This window comes from Podarcis liolepis (genome assembly GCF_965112155.1).
Source record: "Podarcis liolepis genome assembly, chromosome: 18".
In the NCBI taxonomy this organism is placed as follows: domain Eukaryota; kingdom Metazoa; phylum Chordata; class Lepidosauria; order Squamata; family Lacertidae; genus Podarcis; species Podarcis liolepis.
Window position 1 is genome coordinate 5,478,037 of NC_139572.1, and position 22,892 is coordinate 5,500,928.

Here is a 22,892-nt window from a genome sequence, read left to right on the forward strand (position 1 = left end):
AGCGCTCTCGCCCTGCCCTCCCCCCGCCCGCCCGCCCGCCAGCCAGCCACAGTCTCCTTTTCCTTTCCCTCCTGCGCTACAACCGCCGCCGCCGCCGCCGCCACGCCGGAACCGGAAACCCCTCCCCTCACCGCTGCTCCGGGAACGGGCAGCCGCCTCGGCCAATGGCGGCGCGGGGTGGCCTGGGCCAATGGAGAGATGCCGATGGCGGGAGGAGGGGGGGAGGAGGTGCGGACCAATGGGGAGGCGAGGGGGAGGCGGGTGTCGCGTCGCCGAGGAGACCGCGCGGAGGGAGAGCGCGAGCCGTTGCCCTGTAACGGACGCTGGGAAGGGAGGCGGGCGAGGCGGGGCGCTAGTCCTCATGGAGGAGGCGCTCGAGCGCCGCTTGAGGGACGCGAGGAATGGGGAGTTCCTTAGCCTTTATCTTCATTGATTTGTGTTATTTTATTTTCATTCATTTATTATTATTTATATATTTATTACTTAATATATTTAATATATATTTATTATTTAACATATTTAATATATATATTATTTAACATATTTAATATATATTTATTATTTAATATATATATTATTTAACATATTTAATATATATATTATTTAACATATTTAATATATATTTATTATTTAATATGTTTTTGTTATTTAACATATTTAATATATATTTATTATTTAATATATATTTATTTTTAAAATATTTAATATATATTATTTAATATATGTAATATTTATTATTTAATATATATTTATTATTTAACATATATTTATTATTTAACATATTTAATATATATTTATTATTTAATATATTTAATATATTTTTATTATTAAATATGTTTAATATATATTTATTATTAAATATGTTTAATATATTTATTATTTAATATATATTATATTTAATTTTAATTTATTATAGTCATTCATTTATTATTATATATTAATTTGCTATGTTATTATTATTATATATGTGTGTGCGTGTGTACCTCAGGTTACATACGCTTCAGGTTACATACGCTTCAGGTTACAGACTGCTAACCCAGAAATAGTGCTTCAGGTTAAGAACTTTGCTTCAGGATGAGAACAGAAATCGTGCTCCGGCGGCGCGGCAGCAGCAGGAGGCCCCATTCGCTAAAGTGGTGCTTCAGGTTAAGAACAGTTTCAGGTTAAGAACGGACCTCCGGAACGAATTAAGTACTTAACCCGAGCTACCACTGTATATATATATCAATTGAATATTGAAAACAAACCTTCAAAGAGGTATATGAAAAGACCAAATAATAATAACAATAACCGCAGCCATACTTTAATAAGAAAAGTCAAAAGGGTATAAAACAGATTAAAACCACCCCAACTTTCTAGAGCTGTCTAAGCAGGAGTGAGGGTTTTTTTTTAAGCAAGCGTACAGAGAAAGCATTTGCCTGCAATGATACATACCAGCCGACATTTCAATTTTATTATTTATTGGTTTGCCCCAGCCACTCTGAGCAGCTTCCAACATATATACAATCAAACCTCGGTTGCTGAACTTAATGTGTTCTGGAAGCCTGTTTGGCTTCTGAAATGTTTGACAACCGAGGTGCGGCTTCCAATGGCTGCAGGAGCTTTCTGCACTCAATCGGAAGCCGTGTCGGACGTTTGGCTTCCGAAAAACATTCACAAACTGGAACACTTCTGGGTTTTCGGTATCTGGTAGCTGAAACATACGGTAACGGAGGCATTCGGGAGCCGAGGTTTGACTTTAAAAGCGATAATGAAACATTAAACATTTAAAAACTTCCCTACCCAGGGCTGCCTTCAGGTATCTTCCAAAGGTTTTATAGCAAGCATGTCCAAAGTTTGTTTTGGGGGCCTAATCCGGTTTTATTCGGCCTCTGGGGTAGTTTATTTCTTGGGGTCAAATACTACAAAAAAAGCTCAACAACTTCAATCCTAAAAAGACTCCAGAACTTTGGGATAAAATCATAAAAAAAGCTCAACAACTTTGGTCGGCATGTTCACTTCATCAAATCTGGCCTTCTTTGAAAAAAGTTTGGGCACCCCTGTTTATAGTGACTTGGGGGTCAGATAACTCCATCCCCTCCAACATTTCTGCCATGAAAATAGATGTGTTCTAAGAAAAAGCAAGATATCCCAGGATTAAATCAGAAACCGGGACGGCTTCTGTAAATCCAGGACTGTCCCTGGAAAATAAGGACACTTGGAAGGTCTAAATAATACTATGCTGCAATAATATTATTTCTGCTACCCACCTTTTCCTCTGAGCTGCTCAAGATGGGCATATTTATCCTTCCCATTTTATCCACAACCACCACCCTGTAAGTAGGTTCAGCTGACAAGAGGTGGCGACTGGCCCCCAAGAGTTTTATAACTTAAGGGGTTAACCATTCTCCACCTAAAGGAGTGGGGGGTGTTGAGAGTGGCATGATGCTGAGGTTAAACCTCCTCTAATTGGCTGTGCGATTCTGCGGGAGTTTTCCTCCTGTATGTTTCGCTGAACGTCTTCCTGCAATGCATAAGGCAGGGCAAAACCTCTTTGTCCCTTTCCCCAGTTGAAACCATTGTTAAGACTTTCCCCTCTGGACTCCATATGTGCTATTTAACAGCTAAACGCTCCCCTTTGCCCTGGATCAGACAATGAAATGCATGTATACTGGATCGGTGCCGTCTTGAAAGGTCCAGGAGAGGTTGTCAGGGGAAATCACACAGCAGCCAAATCAAAAATAGAACTTTTTTTATTATTATTCAAAACCAAGAGATATGCAAGATGTGCACTGGAGACAGCGCTTCCCCCAACGACGATGGTCCTCCTATTTGTAAGAATTTGCCTTGTGTTTTGGAAGGAAAGTGAAGCTGGCAGGAACCGGACCCAGAAGCATCTCACTGCAAGGAGGAAAAATTGGGAAAACTGCAGACACCTCTCTAGATTCTTCCAACACCACACACACCTGCTATGATACTTTGTGCATGACAGGCTAAAAAGGTAAAGGTAAAGGGACACCTGACCATTAGGTCCAGTTGTGACCAAGTCTGGGGTTGAGGCGCTCATCTCGCTTTATTGGCCAAGGGAGCCGGCGTACAGCTTCCGGGTCATGTCAGCAGGACTAAGCCGCTTCTGGCGAACCAGAGCAGCGCACGGAAACGCCGTTTACCTTCCCGCCAGAGCGGTACCTATTTATCTACTTGCACTTTGACGAGCTTTCGAACTGCGAGGTTGGCAGGAGCAGGGACTGAGCAACGGGAGCTCAACCCGTCGTGGGGATTCGATCCGCCGACCTTCTGATCGGCAAGTCCTAGGCTCTGTGGTTTAACCCACTGTAGCGACAGGCTACTGAACTCTTATTATGAGATGAAAACCCCATAGGGCGCAAAAATGCCGTGACAGAAATCTCAGAGGCGAACTTTTTAGACAGCTGCACGCCATTCCCCCAATTTCTATAAGGAACTATGAAAAGAATGACAGAGAGGAAGGGAATTCAGCTGGGATGTTGGGAGAGAATTTGCATTGCCCTTTTTGTACTTCTCCTTGTTCCTTGGAGTGAGATTTGCGCCTCGCAACAAGCTCGTGAGGCAAGTTAGGCTGGGAGATCAGGACTAGCCCAAGGTCATCGGAGTGAGATTCACAGCCGAGTGATCTGAGCTTTCTCAGCTGGGCTAGAAGAGTTTTGTCCTGGTTTGGGACGCAAAAGTTGTTCCCTTCCCACCGGCCGTCTTATGGATTTGGGAGATAGGAAGCCCCATGGCCTGTGTTGCATCAGATGCAATAGGGTCCAGTTCTAGCTTTAACTAGTCACTCCCTTCAAGGGCCAAAACCCACATTTCTGGCCTGGTTCTACATCAGCCTTCGGAGCAGCTGAAATAATCTTATTTCCCCCTCTCTTCCTCCTCACTTCTACATAATGCAGTTGTGTGCTTAACATGCACAGAAAACTGTCAACTGTTTGGCAGAAGTTCAAACCCTTTTTACCTGATCTTAATCCAGTCACCCACGTTCTGGCTTGCCATTAAGGTCTCCAAATAGTCCCGGCCCATGTAGTAAGGGGGTCTTTCGTTAATCCTCTGAGGCAGGCGTTCCAGTAAGCCGGCTGGAATGTACCTGCCAAAGTAAAAAAGTAAAGGTAAGGAGCCCTGGACGGTTAAGTCCAGAGAAAGGCGACTATGGGGTTGCGGTGCTCATCTTGCTTTCAGGCCGAGGGAGCCGGCGTTTGTCCACAGACAGCTTTCCAGGTCATGTGGCCAGCAGGACTCAACCACTTCTGGCGCAACGGGACACCATGACAGAAACCAGAGCGCACGGAAATGCCATTTACCTTCCCGCCGCAGCGGTACCTATTTATCTACTTGCACTGGTGTGCTTTGGAACTGCTAGGTTGGCAGGAGCTGGGACAGAGCAACAGGAGCTCGCCCCGTTGTGCGGATTCGAACTGCCGACCTTCTAATCGGCAAGCCCAAGAGATTCACTGGTTTAGACCACAGCGCCACCCGCATTCCAGGCTGCCAAAGTGCCAAAGAAGAAAGAAAGGAAGACTCATTTTCCATGATAGTAGGAGAACAGCCTCATCTTGGTTGCTCTTCCCAGTCACCCCAGAAGTTAGGCTTATTCAAACCCAGCTGCTGCTATATGCATGGGAGATACAGGGCAGAATCAATACAAGGCTGCTGCGAAGCCCTGCCTTTTTGAGTAAGTGGGAGGAGAAAACACCACTGAGGAATAAAGAAAGAAGAAGCGGCAGCAGCTATCTCTCTTGATGCTGCCCCAATTTTAATTGCAGTGATATTATGAACTCACACTTAGCAGGCATATATACAGTGCTTTAAAAAAATCCACCGTATCTGGTCGTCGTTAGCAGCAAGCTTCCAGCTTTCCCTGGTGTCAAGCTAGGCTTTTAAAGTACATGGACTTGTTTCTCAAAATCTCCAAAGCCTAAGAAGCAGCTGATTGGTAGGATGTCCCTGCAGCGTGTCACACACAGCAGAAACTTAGTGGTGTGTTAAGATGTTTGTTGCAGGATCCAGTCTTGCCTACCTTACCAAAAAAAATGCCATCAAATGCCAACAGTGTCCTTCAGCTCTCTATATTGGACAAACAGGCCAAACCTTACGCCAAAGAATAAACGGACATAAATCTGACATCAAGAATCACAAAACAGAGAAACCAGTAGGAGAACTCTTCAATCTCTCAGGACATTCTATACAAGATCTCAAAGTAGCTGTTTTACTACAAAGGAATTTCAGAAATAGACTGGAAAGAGAAGCTGCTGAATTGCAACTCATTACCAAACTTAAAACCATGGAGAGACCTGGTCTGAACAAAGACATTGGATTCTTATCTCATTACACATGACTAAGCCATTTTTCACCTTCTCACCCCTTGCCTTTTCCTGTAAGACCTATTGCAGTCGTTAAGAGTCGTCAACAGGCTCATCTCAGCTATCTGCCAATCTCCCATTCCCACCACCCTTCTGAGTAATACCCCTCCCCACCTTCTCACTATATAGAAGGATCTGGCAACTTCTGTTTCAGTGTATCTGAAGAAGTGTGCATGCACACGAAAGCTCATACCAAGAACTAACTTAGTTGGTCTTTAAGGTGCTACTGGAAGGATTTTTTTTATTTTGACTATGGCAGACCAACACGGCTACCTATCTGTTACAAAAAAAAGTTTCGCACCTGAACTGCCATAAGTTCCTTACAAGAACCCAAGGCCAGCTGTTATTAATACCTGGAGGGAAAGGCGAAATGCAATGACTTAGTAAGGGCTGAGGAGGAGCTTCTACCTGCAGAGAAAGGAGAGCCACTCCAGCAGAAACTTCCTGGTCTTCTCCACTCCCTGCGTGTCTGATCCCCAATGCTCCAAGCCGTAGTTGGTGAAGTCCTTGAGGATGTCGAGCCTCTCTCCCGACGAGATGTCCCAGTGCCGCTGCTCTTTGATTTCAGTGAAGATCCAGGGCTTGATCAGCGCCCCCCTGTGACCCGGAAGAACGACCGCCGTGAGAAAACCATGAACAGAATCTACGCGTTCACATGCACAGAAATGCTCAGGTTCTAGAGCCAAGTCCCCGAGCGGTATGCCTGCCGCCCTGGCAGAACGTAAGTGTGCGAGGAGAAACACAAGAACGTCACCGAATATTTTTGCCACCTAGATTGCACAGCGAGAACCCACTAGGGCAACTATTGGGATTCAAAAGTAATACATCATTATGATTCTATACCCCCAGGCGATTCCATGGTCAAACAGCCCCACCACCGGCAAAATCTAAGGGAACGGGAGAGGACAATTTGCCAGTCGGTGATCCCCTCAGAGCCTTTTCCCAGATGCCGGGGACCGAACTGGAACCTTCTCCTTGCAAACAGATATATGACCACTAAGCCATAGCAAAAGATGGAGCCAGAACCAGCAATTGTGTGCAGGGGTAGTAACAGCGGCTATGGCAGATATCTGGCCCGTGCCCTTTAGAAAGATATGGCTATAATGTCGTCTTAGACTACTGTATGATCGACTACGTGGATCTTAAGCAAGTCTCTCCTCCCCCTCCTCACCCCCTGACCATTACTGTATAGTGTTATGTTCAGCAAGGCCCAGGATTATTCTCTTTTCTTTCTGTTTAGCTCCATGTATTATTTCGAAATGAGGATCCACGCCTCCTCTGTCTTCTGTGACAGCCACGCCTGCTTCTGCTACTACAGCTGGCAATGATTTTGTAATGGCAATCTTAACCTTAGTCCTTTGGGGCTGGGAAATGAAGTTGTGAACCTGCCTTCATACGCTGGTACGTTTCTAGCCTTGGAACTGAGTGATGCGAACTGCCCAGTGAGCTCTGTGCCAGACCATCTAAGTTACTACAGTCGTACCTTGGAAGTCGACCGGAATCTGTTCTGGAAGTCCGTTCCAAAATGGTCGCAAACCCAAGCGTGGCTTCTGATTGGCTGAAGAACCTCCGTCGGACATTTGACTTCCAAAAATAGTTTGCAAACCGAACCGTCACTTCCAGGTTTGCGGTATTCAGGAGCCAAAACATTTGGGAGCTAAGCTGTTTGAAAACCAAGGTACGACTGTACTGTCTTCAATGGCTGAGCTTTAACACAACCCCTAAGCCAGTGTGGCGTAGTGGTTAAGAGCGATAGACTCGTAATCTGGGGAACCGGGTTCGCTTCCCAGCTCCTCCACATGCAGCTGCTGGGTGACCTTGGGCCAGTCACACTTCTCTGAAGTCTCTCAGCCCCACTCACCTCACAGAGTGTTTGTTGTGGGGGAGGAAGGGAAAGGAGAATGTTAGCCCCTTTGAGACTCCTTAGGGTAGTGATAAAACGGGATATCAAATCCAAACTCTTCTAAGCCACAAAGCACCTTACGTCTGCGCATGAGCTGCATGCTAACGTGTGCTGCAGTTTGGAGTAAAGAAAGCTACACAACTGTAAGCCAACTGCTCTGCCGCTTGTTTCCTTGCGAAGCAGGAGAACGTGAGCTGCATGCACTAGCATAGAGATCACACACAGACTAAAGGCTGATCCAAGAGTTGTGTCTGAACCCAGCCAATGACTGGCTTTCCAGGGTTTTAGGCCCGGGTTTTTGCCAGCCATAGCTGGAGAAGCCAGAGACTGAACCGGAACCTTCTGCTTGGAAAAAAACCCACGAGGGTAACGAAAGGTGCTTTCTCCTCCAGACCACCCAAAACGAAGGGAAGACACTTGCCGAGCAATCATAATTCCCGAAACTCCACTCTGCATGGCTTTATTTGCATCTTCGAAAGACAAGATATCTCCGTTCCCTGCGCCAAAAGGAAAAAAAAAACAATAATTCAGGGGTCACCCAAGCAACCCCCAATGCTTCAGATGCTGTTTTGCCAGGCAGAGGGCCTTCTCAGTGGTGGCGCCCTCTCTGTGGAACGCCCTCCCATCTGATGTCAAGGAAATAAACAACTATCTGACTTTTAGAAGACACCTGAAGGCAGCCCTGTTTAGGGAAGTTTTTAATGTTTGACGTTTTAACGGATTTTTAATATTCTGTTGGGAGCCACCCAGAGCAGCTGAGGAAACCCAGCCAGATGGGCGGGGTATATAAATAACATTATTATTATTATTATTATTATTATTATTATTATTATTATTATTATTATTATTATTATTATTATTATTCACTGTTTCTCTTAATAATTCCAAGCACTTATTTATGGCTCTTTCAACTGCCCCTGGCCACAGCGATGCCTTTTGCAAGTACAGTGTTACCTTGGAAGTCAAACTGAATCCGTTCCGGAAGTCCGTTCGACTTCCAAAACATTCGGGAACCAAGGCGCGGCTTCTAGTTGGTTGCAGGAAGCTCCTGCAGCCAACTGGAAGCCGTGGAAGTCATGTTGGACATTTGAGTCCCAAAGAACTTTTCAAAACCGGAACAATCATTTGTGCTTTGCGATCTCTGGGAGCGAAAACATTTGACTCCCAAGGCGTTTGAAAACCAAGCTACGACTGTAAATGGATTTGAAACAGCCCTGTCTGTAAATGAGGTTGAGGTTACACAAAAAAACCGCTAACATCCAAGACACCTCCTCCTTCCTGCTTATTTTGCGGCGGCAGCATGCAGAGTGCTGCCCAGGAAGTTTACTATCTAAGAAACAGGACCGGTGAAGGGAGAACCAGCAGGCAGCTTCTGGTCCAGGCCTGCCGCTACTTGATGGCAGTAAAGGGTAAAGGGACCCCTGACCATTAGGTCCAGTCGTGACCGACTCTGGGGTTGCAGCGCTCATCACGCTTTACTGGCCGAGGGAGCCGGCGTACAGCTTCCGGGTCATGTGGCCAGCATGACTAAGCCGCTTCTGGCGAACCAGAGCAGCGCACGGAAACGCTGTTTACCTTCCTGCCAGGGCAGTACCTATTTATCTACTTGCACTTGACGTGCTTTTGAACTGCTAGGTTGGCAGGAGCAGGGACCGAGCAACGGGAGCTCACCCCGTCACGGGGATTCGAACCTTCTGATCGGCAAGCCCTAGGCTCTGTGGTTTAACCCACAGCGCCACCCGCATCCCTGATGGCACTAAAAAGAGCTTCTCAAATCCAAAGCATTTATTGATGTCTTCAAGAAAAGAGAGAAACTGTTCAGAATGACCGGGCAACGATGAGCCACACGTCTCCTGTAGTCTTCACTCACCTCCAAGAGTCCCAATCTAGAGATTTCAGAGAGGAGGAGAGATATGAATTGCTCCCTGACCCTCATGACGTTCTTTGTGCCAGCCCACAGGCCAGTTCGGCTGCTGACCACTGATATACAAAGAAGAGTCCTGATGGGCCAGACTAAGGAAGGTCTATATTGACCAGCATCTTGTTTCTGACCAGTAGCCAGCCAGATGCTTCCATGAAGCGACTGAAGACAGCAATCCTTCTCTGCTGTTGCCCCTCCCCCTCCACCAATCATCAAGCAACTGGAACTGGGGTAGAAGGCATCTGAATACAGAGGTTCTGTTTTAGTGGTCATAGCTGGCAGACCTCTCTTCCTCCTCCATAGACATTTCTGATCATCTTAATTCATCCCACAAGTTAGGGGTCTTTTGCCTGTCCTGAACTTACTTCATTGAGCTCTTGCTCTGTGGGAAGGTGGGGCAGGGTGGTAGTGTGGGTTTTCCAAAGAAGCAGAATTCTGTGCGACTGCCATAAAACTCAGGGAACAAGCTGTACTACCAAAATGACTGAGGTTTTAAATGGCAATTTTAGGTTATATTTTAATGATCAAGATTTAATATATATTTTTAACTGCCGCTATATCTGAATTGTCTCTGTTATACCCAATTGCAATTCTATGTATTCCTGTTGTGTTTTATGATTTTCCTGATATTGTAAGTGAGCCGGAACTGGTCTGTGACCGTAATAATAAAATTCATTCATTCAGAAGCAGGAGGAGGAAAAGGCGGCTTGATGGAGAGGGAGGCAAACCCAGCCAAAGAAATCCGACCCCAAAAACTGCAGCAAAGCATTACCTCCAAGCCCCAAATATGTTGCAGTGCCGGATTCAACAAAAAAGGAAGCAAAACCAGCACGCGGAAAGAACAGAACTACCTACCGAAAAGAGGCATCGGACTGGCAATTTTTGCGCACTCTGCAATGTACTCCCAGTTTGCCGCCTTTGTGTACCGCTGCTCCCTCGACCGGCCATGAAGCTAAAGGGGTCAGAGAAGGGACAGTTGACACACCGCTTTTTGAAATGTTTAGGTAAGAACAGAGATGTGGTCTAGCAACCCCCACAGTGCCACCTGTGTCCCTCAGATCAGGGGTAGTCAACCTTTTTATACCTACCACCCACCAATGCATCTTTCTTGATAAAATTTCCTTACCAGGGCTCAATGGAAGGAGGATTCGGTTTGTGCAATAGAACTCCCTACCACCCACCTAGAATCCTGAAATGCCCACAAATGGGCGGTAGGGACCAGGTTGACAACCCCTGGGCTAGATGGTGTAACTTTAGTCTGATCTAGTAGGGTGTGTGCATTTATTTTTTTAAAAATGAAGTTACTGCTCATCTGAATGTGGCTTAAGGAAGGCTACCGTACCGTGACCATAGAGGCACCCCACTCCCGGATGCTGGGAATTAGCTTGTGAGCCAGGTTGGTTTTCTCCTGCACCCCGGTCCGGATCTTCACGGTTAAGGGAACATCTAGCACCTGCCGACGAAAAGAGGAACGATGAGCCAAGCGAAGTGTGCCTCGGAAGCTGAGAGCGACGAAGCTGGACTCTGGAGATTCCTTTGCCGAAAGCTTTCACCAACAGCTGCTCCGAGAATGCACAGAGGGGGCCACAGAGTAGAGTAATCCCTTTTTGAGACCAGCGACTTCTGTACCAGGTGGGAAACTCAAAAGCCAGCCCCCCACGACTGAGAGTGGCTTGGGAGCTGCATGGTCAGGGGAAAAAACAATGCTGTCCAGTGTTGTAAAGACTGCGGAGAGAATAATTGGGTGCACTCTTCCCACCATGGATCAAATCTACGCTTCCAGGTGCCATAAGAAAGCTGCAGAGATAGTGCAGGACAGTGCGCACCCCGGAAATGATCTCTTTCAGCTTCTGCCTTCTGGAAGAAGGTACAGGGATTAAAGACTAGGACCAGCTGCCTGAGAAACAGTTTCTGTTAAAATGTGATTTTGGTTTTAAATGCAGTGTAAGGTAGTCTCTATGGGAGTATATTGTATTATGGGATACCACCGTATTTAGGGGGCTAACCAGGCTGGGATAGCTGGGATAGCAGGCTTGTTGGCTTTTGAATGTCTTATGTAGATTTTTTCAATGACAATAAAGATTATCGTATCGTATCGATTATCGTATCGTATCGAAGAACCCCATGCCCCACCACAAGGGCCTTGTAATCATAATCTTGCGATGATTATGATTATAATACCCCACCCATCTTGCTGGTCTGCCCTGGACACATTCGCCACAAAGCAGGGGCCAATAAACGGGTCAAAGCTTGCGGATTATGTGACGCTGTGCAAAGCTGATACGAAGAGGATGACTGTGGTTGCAAGAAGGAGCAACGCGGGGGAACAGAAGCACGAATGAAATCCAGGACTGCTAGGAGCCAGCCAAGGGAAAAACACACACACCAACTTACGTAGTTCATGCCTCGGACAATCTGCTCAAACTTGTTGGGACGGCTCATTAAGCCACATCCTCCCCCCTGGGAAGAGAAAGGAGAGGAGAGTGAAGCGCGTTTTGAAAGATCACTGTGGGGCGGGAGGGTGAAGGTCATAATCTCAGAACTGATTTCGGTCCTTGATGGTCTGGGCTTCCCGTAGGTTTAGCCACAGGTCCATCAGCTTGAAGGAGGGAGAGGTGTCAACTTGGCAGAACTTTTACTTAAAAAGAAAAAAAAAGGTGGGCTGCAATTTTGTAAGACTTGGAGAAGTTCCTTTGAGGCTCCCCATCGCTTCCAAGCTAAGTAACAGGCTGAGTTGAATTGTGAAGGGAAACTTAAAGGTAAAGGTAAAGGACCCCTGACAGTTAAGTCCCGTCGCAAACGACTCTGGGGTTGCGGTGCTCATCCCACTTTACAGGCCGAGGGAGCCGGCGTTTGTCCGCAGACAGTTTTTCCAGGTCACGTGGCCAGCATGACCTGGAAGCTTAAGCACGTCAAGGAGAAGAAAACTAGAAACATGTAGGTTGATTCCCAAACACGTGACTCCAAGCCTTTCCCTTCTGATTTGTTTCTGAGGGTGCCACACTTGAAATGAATTCCCCTGAGTCCCCTCGGATTAGTCCCTCCCCCTAATTTTCCCTTAGGGACACGGGTGGTGCTATGGTCTAAACCAGTGTTTCCCAACCGGTGTTCCGCGGCACACTACTGTGCCGTGAGACATTGGCTGGTGTGCCGTGGGAGGGAGGCGGGCGAGTTGGGCGGTGAGAGGCGGCGGCGGCGAGGATCCGCGTCGAGCCGGGGGCGGCTCCGCGGTGGTGGTGCCGAGCGGCGGGGCAGCGCGTGCAAAAGGGAGGAGCGCGAGACAGCGGAGGAGGAGGAGGCCAGCATGTCCGGGCAGCAGCAGCAACAACAGCAGCAGCAACTCCCGGCGACGGCTCCTCAAGCCCTGCCGCCGCCCCCTCCTCCGCCCGCCACCACCACAACAGCCGCCGCCGCCGCCTCAGTTGCCGCCGTCCCTCAGTCCCTCGCTCTGCTGCCTCCTCCCACCCCCAAAGCTTGGAGGTTCCCCGGCAAGGGGGAGGGAAAAAACTTTCACTTTCGTGCATCCCTCCCGGCGTGACGCTGCGCGCTGACGTCACGGGGCGGGGCTTTAATGGTGGTGTGCCGCGAGATTTTTTTTCAGTAAACAGGTGTGCCGTTGCCCAAAAAAGTTTGGGAAACACTGGTCTAAACCACAGAGCCTAGGACTTGCCGATCAGAAGGTTGGCGGTTCGAATCCCCGCAATGATGGGGTGAGCTCCCGTTGCCCGGTCCCTGCTCCTGCCAACCTAGCAGTTCGAAAGCACGTCAAAGTGCAAGTAGATAAATAGGTACTGCTCCGGTGGGACGGTAAACGGCGTCTCCGTGCGCCGCTCTGGTTTCGCCAGAAGCGGCTTAGTCATGCTGGCCACATGACCCGGAAAAACTGTGGACAAATGCCGGCTCCCTCGGCCTGTAAAGCGAGATGAGCGCTGCAACCCGAGTAATCCGCGGATGGACTGAACTGTCAGGGGTCCTTTACCTTTTTAGCGCTTGAAAGGGCTCAATGGGCTACCTTGTTATAGATGAGGTCAATAGGGCAGCCCACATTGATGTCCACAAAATCCACTTCGATGGTCCGGTTGAGAAGCTCTGCACACTTGGTCATGGTGTCTGGGAATGCTCCTTCCAACTGCAGAGGCGTAGGGTGAAAGAGGGTCAAAGGGGTGCCCCAACTCACGAGAGCAGCTTATAGGCATTGCACGTGTGCCAAACTATTTATCTGCAAGAATTCCCCAACCCGCCTTTTTGAGGTCTGCACTAAACTCAGCATGAATTACATAAATCAAAAGAAAGCGTATCAATAGAATATAGTGAAAAGACAGGCATGGCAGACTTAAGACTATGGTTTAGTGCAAATCGCATGAGCATCATGGCTGATCTCCACCACTCCTCCCTCCAGTGCTGCAAGGAGTTTGGGAGCTCCTGCCTCGGCCCCAGCCTGCTATGTCTAAACACAACCAACTATGGCCAGTGTCAACCATCGTTTAGGAGAACAAGGCAACTCCAAAAGAGGGTTTATAATACCCAGAACAAGGAGACAGTATTAAAAACAAAACAACCCTCAACAAAAGTATATCATCTTCCACCTTTACTTCTGCTAACTACCGATGAAGCTGGCAATGGATTTTGGTTAAAGATGGCCTTAAAAGGGAATTCCTGGAGGGGAGGGTTATCGAGACCTATTAGCTTCCCATGCGGGAGCATCTATCAGCCAGAGGAATAATAATAATAATAATAATAATAATTAATAATACCGTACTTTTCATCCCATAGGACGCTCCGTCCCATAGGACGCACCTAATTTTTTTTTGGGGGGGCAAATAAAGGAAATCCCCCCCCAAACCAAGTCGAGGAACAGCGGGATGGCGGCGCTGCGCCTCCCCGCTGTCCCCCGAGTTTGTGGGGCTGGCCGATGTCCGCGTGGCACGCTGGGCGCTCTGCTTCAGGGCACCCTGCGCGTCAGGCTGCTATCCGCAACGTGGGGAACCCCCGCAGAAACTCCCGCGGGCTCCCCAGGCTTGCTGATAGCTTCCTGAAGCCTGGAGAGCGAGAGGGGTCGGTGTGCACCGACCCCTCTCCCTCTCCAAGCTTCAGCGAAAGCCTGCATTCGCCCCACAGGACGCACACAGATTTCCCCTTCATTTTTGGAGGGGGAAAAGTGCGTCCTATAGGGCGAAAAATTCGGTATATTTATACCCCGCCCATATGGCTGGGTTTCCCCTGCCACATTCCAGCAGAATACTAAAATACAATAATTCATCAAATATTAAAAGCTTTCTTAAACAGGGCTGCCTTCGGATGTCTTCTAAAAGTCAGAGTGTAGTTTATTTCCTTGACATCTGATGGGAGGGCGTTCCACAGGGCGGGCGCCACCACTGAGAAGGCCCTCTGCCGGGTTCCCTGCAACTTTGCTTCTTGCAGTGAGGGAACTGCCAGAAGGTCCTCTGAGCTGGACCTCAGTGTCCGGGCAGAACGATGGGGGTGGAGACGCTCCTTCAGGAGCTGCAGAGAGTTTTCTCACTCCCTCTCCTCCCAACAGGAAGAACTCTCTTCTCCAACCTCCAGCGGCTGTGGGAAGGCAGAGGTGAAAGGGAGAACAGTCCGGCCTCTGCCACCAGCCATGGGGAACTGGGACCACTTTCTGAGCATCATGGCAGCCAGGCAGAAGACGGCAGCCAGGAAAAGACCAGCAAAGCCATCTCCATTAGCCTCAGAAGCGGCTTACTCCTGTTCTCTCTCCCCCGCCCCCCCAGTATTGCGAGTCTGCCTTCAATCTACCTGAACGCCAAAGAGATCCTCCGTGTTGTGTCTCTTCAGCAATGCCCACTCGGACGACTGCCCCTGGAGCAGGTTCGTGCAAACGGCCATCTCGCCGCAGGTGACGTCCGCCCCAAACCGCTTGCATATTCTTCGGAAAGGAAGGTTGCCGCACTGAAATCCCCGGAAGAAATCAGGAGAATGGAGTGTTACGGTTGCCTCGGGCCAGCACAAGCAAGACACCACGTCTAAACAAAGACACGGCCCAATCTCACAACATGAAGCATGTGAGGGCTGAATGGGAATAGCTGCTGGCGCTGCAGCTAAGTGCCACGCCTCTTTCCATCCATTTCAACCAATTCACAATTCCAGCTTTTCACCTGTTCCTAACCAGATGTTCCGATACAGCGGTACCGTGGTTCTCGAACTTAATCCGTTCCGGAAGTCTGTTCCAAAACCAAAGCGTTCCAAAACCAAGGCACGCTTTCCCATAGGAAGTAATGCAAAACGGATTAATCCGTTCCTGGCTGTTGAAAAACTACCCCTAAAACGCTTCTCCCCACTGCCCCAATCAGCGTGATCTTTCAAGAGAGATCTCTCTTGTTCAGACAGCTGTGGCTTGTCTGGGGGGGGGGATGTGCCCTGCACCCCAGGGTCACGCGTGCAGGCAGACTGTGGCTGCCTGCTGGTGGGGAGTGTGCTCCCTCCGGACCCCACTGCCCACTCCGCGATTATCCCTACAATGAAGGAAGATCTATAAAACAAACAAACAAACAAACAAACAAACAAACAAACATCTACCTACCGTTGTTAAAGGAGCTAAATAAAGCTTCTCGCGGAGATCTAGCTGTAAGACAAAATCATGAAAATGCAAGTCACGTGTCAGGAAGCGTAAGGTGTGGGCTAATAATTTATGCACTGCTACGAATGTTACTTTGGCCACCTCATGAGAAGAGAAGACTGCCTGGAAAAGACCCTGATGTTGGGAAAGATGGAGGGCACAAGGAGAAGGGGACGACAGAGGACGAGATGGTGGGACAGCGTTCCTGAAGCTACCAGCATGAGTTTGACCAAACTGCGGGAGGCAGTGGAAGACAGGAGGGCCTGGCGTGCTCTGGTCCAGGGGGTCACAAAGAGGCGGACACGACTAAACAACAACATGAATGAGTTTTGAAAGCAAAAGGACTAAGCCCTCTCTTGGGCGCAAGGGCGAGGAATGCATTGCACTGGACTTAATATATATGAATAAGGCAAACTGCTCAATTGTTGCCATCCTGACAAGTACAGTGGTACCTCAGGTTAAGTACTTAATTTGTTCCGGAGGTCCGTTCTTAACCTGAAACTGTTCTCAACCTGAAGCACCACTTTAGCTAATGGGGCCTCCTGCTGCTGCCGCACCGCCAGAGCACGATTTCTGTTCTCATCCTATCATAGAATCATAGAGTTGGAAGAGACCACAAGGGCCATGGAGTCCAACCCCCTGCCAAGCAGGAAACACCATCAGAGCACTCCTGACATATGGTTGTCAAGCCTCTGCTTAAAGACCTCCAAAGGAGGAGACTCCACCACACTCCTTGGCAGCAAATTCCACTGTCAAACAGCTCTTACTGTCAGGAAGTTCTTCCTAATGTTTAGGTGGAATCTTCTTTCTTGTAGTTTGGATCCATTGCTCCGTGTCCGCTTCTCTGGAGCAGCAGAAAACAACCTTTCTCCCTCCTCTATGTGACATCCTTTTATATATTTGAACATGGCTATCATATCACCCCTTAACCTCCTCTTCTCCAGGCTAAACATGCCCAGCTCCCTTAGCCGTTCCTCATAAGGCATCGTTTCCAGGCCTTTGACCATTGTGGTTGCCCTCCTCTGGACACGGTCCAGTTTGTCAGTCTCCTTCTTGAACTGTGGTGCCCAGAACTGGACACAGTACTCCAGGTGAGGTCTGACCAGAGCAGAATACAGTGGCACTATTACTTCCCTTGATCTAGATGCTATACTCCTATTGATGCGGCCCAGAATTGCATTGGCAATCCTGAAGCAAAGTTCTTCACCTGAAGCACTATTTCTGGGTTAGCGGAGTATGTAACCTGAAGTGTATGTAACCTGAAGCGTATGTAACCCGAGGTACCACTGTAAAGATTCATCTTCAAGTCTTGTGTGTGGAGTCTAATTCATCTAATTCATCCCTGAGGTTTGAGGGTGAAACCTCTGCATCGCTCTGAATAACTAAAAATATATATACAGTGGACGCTCAGGTTGCGAACGTGTTCCATGCGGGAGGCACGTCCGCAACCTGCAGTGTCGCATCTGCGTACGCATGGGTTGCCATTCGGCACTTCTGCGCAAAGCACGATTTAGTGAGTGCTTCTGCGCATGTGCGACAGCTGAAACCCGGAGGTAACCCGTTCCGGTACTTCCGGGTTTTGGCGTGTCCGTAACCCACAAAAACGCAACCTGAAGCGTCTGTAACCCAAGGTATGACTGCATATGGTAACACAAACAGCCCTTACCTTTCTCTTCTCACACGGTCGAAGTTTCACAAGATCTTCATCTGTCACAACCCCAGACGTTTTGAGTGCGGATTCCACTGCGGCCAGCGGCTGACTTGGACTCTCCGGTTCCTCCACCGTGGGACCTTCTTTTGGCGAAGAAGGAGCAAACTTTGCCGCCTCTTCTCCTGGAGCTCTGAGATCCACACTTCCTGGGGAGGCGGAGGAGTCCGTGGCCTCTCTCCCTGCGGTGGGATGTGGGACCGCCGCTTGGCTCCCAGCCCCCTTCGCGTGGTTGGGCTTAGCTAAGCGGCAGAGGTACTGGTTGGACTTGTCGAAAGGAAACTTCTTTTTGCGCAGCTGCTGCTGGAGGTCTTTGCCCAGGCTGTTCTTCACGGCTGGCGGCTTCCCCTCCCGCTGCTTCAAGAGGCCTTCATCGATGACATTCTCGTAGTCCTCGCCTAGGTGGGCTGCAGCAAACCGGCAGGTGACCCCATACATGCACCTGCCAAACATCTTGAAGAGTATGCAGGTGTCTCCCAGGTCCGGCGGCTTGGTGGCCATATATTCTTTGACGCTGTGTAGGAAACGGCAGCGTGAGCCAAAGAAGCACTTATCGGCCCGTTCCTTCAACAAGAGAAAGAGGCTGCTTTAAAGGAGGGTAGCATAGGTTTTTAAATATATATACAGTATGAAGTTGCAGGTCACGCCCTGGTCATCTTACACCCTACACTTCAGCAACCTCCTCTTTAAAAGGTAAAGGGACCCCTGACCACTAGGTCCAGTCGTGACCGACTCTGGGGTTGCGGCGCTCATGTCGCTTTATTGGCCGAGGGAGCCGACGTACAGCTTCCGGGTCATGTGGCCAGCAGGACGAAGCCGCTTCTGGAGCAGCACACGGAAACACCGTTTACCTTCCTGCCAGAACGGTACCTATTTATCTACTTGTACTTTTTGGGGTGCTTTCGAACTGCTAGGTTGGCAGGAGCAGGGACCAAGCAACGGGAGCTCACCCCGTCGCGGGGATTCAAACCGCCAACCTTCTGATCGGCAAGTCCTAGGCTCTGTGGTTTACAACACAGCGCCACCCGTGTCCCTTAATCCCATCACGCCCAACAAGTGACCTGTGGCAAAAACCTTAAAGAAATATATCTTTATTTACACATTTAAAATTACACATAATGAAAATACAATGTTCTGTTATAATGAAAAGATCTACACCAAAGAAATAGAAAAGAAAAGGAAAAAGATAAAGAAGAAAAGAAAGAATGGAGTTAAAACAAAAATCTTATCAAGAACATTCGATTTTTAAGAAATACAAACCATCATCGATGTTGTTATATACATATATTCCCAGTAAGAATCTTTATTTTCACCTTTTCAATTTTTCTTCATCCCTCTTACTTTCTTATATATGCCTGATCTCTGGCTTTCCGTGACGGAAAACAGAGCGCACTGAAACGTAGTTTACCTTCCTGCCGGAGTGGTACCTATTTATCTACTTGCGCTGGCGAGCTTTCAAACTGCTAGGTTGGCAGAAGCTGGGACCGAGCAATGGGAGCTCGCCCCGTCGCGGGGATTCGAACCACCAACCTTCCGATCGGCAAGGTTTAGACCACAGCGCCACCCGCATCCCCATGCCATTAACAGGGCTAGGAGCTCTCAAATTTTGTCAATCTGTTCATCAAGTCCTAATCATCCTCACACATAGTTTACCTGGACGACTGAAGGGCAGAGGCGGTTCTTCTCATAGTGAGTCGGCTTCATGCAAGGGCGGCCCTTATTCTGCCCCCGGGCCCTCTTTTGGCCCTGAGGCTCCTTCGCACTTCTGTTTTCCTCTTCCGGCAGGCTCTTTTCTTCTGCATTGCTTCCATCTTTCCCCAGCCTCTGCAGTTTGGCAGGAGGCTCATTCAGGTCTCCACCGGTATTACTCTCTGCACTGTCCTCTGCATCTAGCACTTCGCCATCTTTCTCATTCGTCACCTCCCCTTCCCGATCAAGGTACGTGTGGAACTTTTCTTTTGTAGAGAGGTACCTATAGGGGAGAAGAGTTGTGAAGCTCCGTGTCCACACCACATCACCTACAAGTGATGCTTCATAGAGTCACTAGAGGGCTACATTTTTGTGATTTACCGGTTTTTAACTCAGAACTTAAATACAGTGGTACCTTGGTTCCCAAACGGCTTAGTTCTCGAACAAATTGGCTCCTGAACGCTGCAAACTTGGAACTAAGTTTTCCTGTTTGTGAACGTTTTTCGGAAGCCAAACGTCTGACGCGGCTTCCGATTGAGTGCAGGAGGCTCCTGCAGCCAATCGGAAGCCATGCCTTGGTTTCTGAACAGTTTTGGGAGTCAACCGGACTCCCAGAACGGATTAAGTTCACCGTATAAAGGTTCTATTTTACCACACGGTGACAAAAATACTTCCCATCAGAAGAATCTGCACCCCAACCCCCAAGAACTTTTTTATAGTTTATTCATTATTGCATTTATTTTCCATCTTTTCTCCAGTGGTCTCAGGATTGCATACATGATCGTCTGCCGCCTCCCCATTTTATCCTTCCCACAATCCTGTGAAGGCTGAGAGACTGTGACTGACTCCAAGGTCACCCACTGAGCTTCATGGCTGAGAGGGGATTTGAACCCAGGTCTCCCAGGTCCTAGGGACGCGGGTGGTGCTGTGGGTTAAACCACAGAGCCTAGGACGTGCCGATGAGAAGGTCGGCGGTTCGAATCCCCATGACAGGGTGAGCTCCCATTGCTCGGTCCCTGCTCCTGCCAAACTAGCAGTTCGAAAGCACGTCAAAGTGCAAGTAGATAAATAGGTACCACTCTGGCGGGAAGGTAAACGGCGTTTCTGTGCACTGCTCTGGTTCGCCAGAAGCGGCTTAGTCATGCTGGCCACATGACCCGGAAGCTGTACGCCGGATCCCTCGGCCAATAAAGCGAGATGAGCACCGCAACCCCAGAGTCGGTCACGACTGGACCTAATGGTCAGGGGCCCCTTTACCTTTATCTCCCAGGTCCTAGTTTAATACTCTAGTCACTACACCATGCTGTGGGCTCTCAAATAAAAATGAAACCCCCCCACATGCTCCAAGAAGCTCCGTGCATACATGTTTGGGAAGCTTTGTCTTTTTAAGAGAGAAAATGACCCATCAGAGATTTTGTGTCATGAACGAAGGTTATGGGCTTAGGAAACATTCAAACAGAGGCATTCCTAGGAGTTGGGATCCTCCTGCAAAGGAAGCCCTGCTGCCCATCTTGCAAAGCTACCGAGATACCATTTGCTTTGCAACCATTGATCACAATCTTCAATCTCTCAGATGTCAAGGAAATAAACAACTATCTGACTTTTAGATGACATCTGAAGGCAGCCCTGTTTAGGGAAGTTTTTAATGTTTGATGTATTTACCGTGTGTATAATATTCTGCTGGGAGGCACCAAGCGTGGCTGGAGAAACCCAGCCAGATGGGTGGGGTATAAATAATAAATTATTATTATTATGGCATCAGCCTAGAACTGGGTGGGCCCAAGGTAATATTCTAATGGGAGCTGACCAGAGTGGCTGGGGAAACCCAGCCAGATGGGCAGGGTATAAATAATCTATTATTATTATTATTATTTGGGCATCAGCCAAGGACTGGGCAGGTCCGTGGCAATATTCTAATGGGAGCTGCGCAGAGCAGCTGGGGAAACCCAGCCAGATGGGTGTGGTATAAAATAATAATAATAATAATAATAATAATAATAATAATTTGGGCATCAGCCTAGGACTGGGCAGGCGCATGGTAATATTCTAATGGGAGCTCCCCAGAGTGGCTGGGGAAACCCAGCCAGATGGGCAGAGTATAAATAAATTATTATTATTATTATTATTTGGGCATCAGCCTAGGACTGGGCAGGCCCAAGGTAATATTCTGCTGGGAGCTGCCCAGAATGGCTGGGGAAACCCAGCCAGATGGGCAGGGTATAAATAAATTATTATTATTATTTGGGCATCAGCCTAGGACTGGACAGGCCCATGGTAATATTCTATGGGAGCTGCGCAGAGTGGCTGGGGAAACCCAGCCAGATGGGCAGGGTATAAATAAATTATTATTATTATTTGGGCATCAGCCTAGGACTGGACAGGCCCATGGTAATATTCTATGGGAGCTGCGCAGAGTAGCTGGGGAAACCCAGCCAGATGGGCGGGGTATAAAATAATAATAATAATAATAATAATAATAATTTGGGCATCAGCCTAGGACTGGGCAGGCCCATGGTAATATTCAGATGGGCAGGGTATAGAAAATAAATTATAATTATAATTAGCATTCCAAGGTCACACGCCCCCCACCCCGAATCCCAGGGGAGACGCTGCCTGTCAGTGCAGGAGATACTATGTTCCTTGGGGTCCAGAACCTGGGCAGGGAAGGAAGGAGGGGGGGTCTAGGGAAGGTTTGGGGTGCGGAGGGGGGCACCCTAATACTCACTGGGCTCTGATAGGGGCCACCCCAGCAGCCTCCATTGGGGCGGGGGCGAGGGCCGCACCCCCACAGCCCCCCCCAGGCCCCCACCCTCCGCCTGACGAGCAACTCAGACCGGGAGCGCGACCCCCCTGCAGCCGCACAGCGTGGCTTTCACCGCTTCCGGTCCCAAACCGGAAGCTCCCCGGCCGCTTCCGCTTCCTCTCCCTGCAGCGCGGAGGCCGAGGTTCCTAGAGCGACGCAGACCCAGGAGGAAGAAGGGCGAAGGATTCTATCGCCCCTGCCGGAGGTTTCCGTCTGAGCTCCCGGCCCCTGTTTTTTTACCTTGCGAGGGAAAGAAGGTTGGGGAGGAGGGAGAGGCGGGGCTTAGGGGAAAAGGCGGGTGGGGATTGGGGGGAAGCGGGTGGGCGGGGCCTCGGAGGGCGGGGCTTAATTGGAATTGGGCGGGGTATAAATAAATTATTATTATTATTATTATTATTATTATAGACGGGAGAAAGAATAAAAATGGCATTGATTTTGTGTTTGGGAAGCAGCAAACCTCGATGTGATTTATGGAAAAAGATTAAAAAAAACAAAATTCAATAAAACTTTATTTTATTTTATTTTATTTTATTTTATTTTATTTATTCATTCATTCATTCATTCACTCACTCATTCATTTAAAAAACCTCAATAAGACTACCACTAGCAAAATGTTGCAGCAGCAATTTTAAAAGGTTGTTGTTGTTTAGTTGTTTAGTCGTGTCCGCCTCTTCGTGACCCCCTGGACCAGAGCACGCCAGGCACTCCTGTCTTCCACTGCCTCCCGCAGTTTGGTCAGACTCATGTTCGTAGCTTCAAGAACACTGTCCCACCATCTCATCCTCTGTTGTCCCCTTCTCCTTGCGCCCTCCATCTTTCCCAGCATCAGGGTCTTTTCCAGGGAGTCTTCTCTTCTCATGAGGTGGCCAAAGTCTTGGAGCCTCAGCTTCAGGATCTGTCCTTC

The 22,892-nt window shown here is 48.6% G+C and overlaps 1 protein-coding gene across 1 annotated transcript; it reads right to left on the bottom strand.

The window, feature by feature from the left end:
* Positions 1-2,716: 2,716 nt before the first annotated feature.
* On the bottom strand, positions 2,717-22,084 carry DUS3L (dihydrouridine synthase 3 like). The gene is made up of 13 exons (XM_083483811.1): positions 21,911-22,084; positions 19,150-19,468; positions 17,455-18,060; positions 15,753-15,794; positions 14,969-15,121; positions 13,203-13,319; positions 11,585-11,650; positions 10,533-10,643; positions 10,046-10,142; positions 7,691-7,766; positions 5,775-5,963; positions 3,965-4,093; positions 2,717-2,880 (listed from the first exon to the last, which is right to left on the bottom strand). The coding sequence occupies exons 1-13, from the start codon at positions 21,943-21,945 to the stop codon at positions 2,808-2,810; spliced, it is 2,013 nt and encodes a 670-aa protein (XP_083339937.1). The 5' UTR covers positions 21,946-22,084; the 3' UTR covers positions 2,717-2,807.
* Positions 22,085-22,892: the final 808 nt, after the last annotated feature.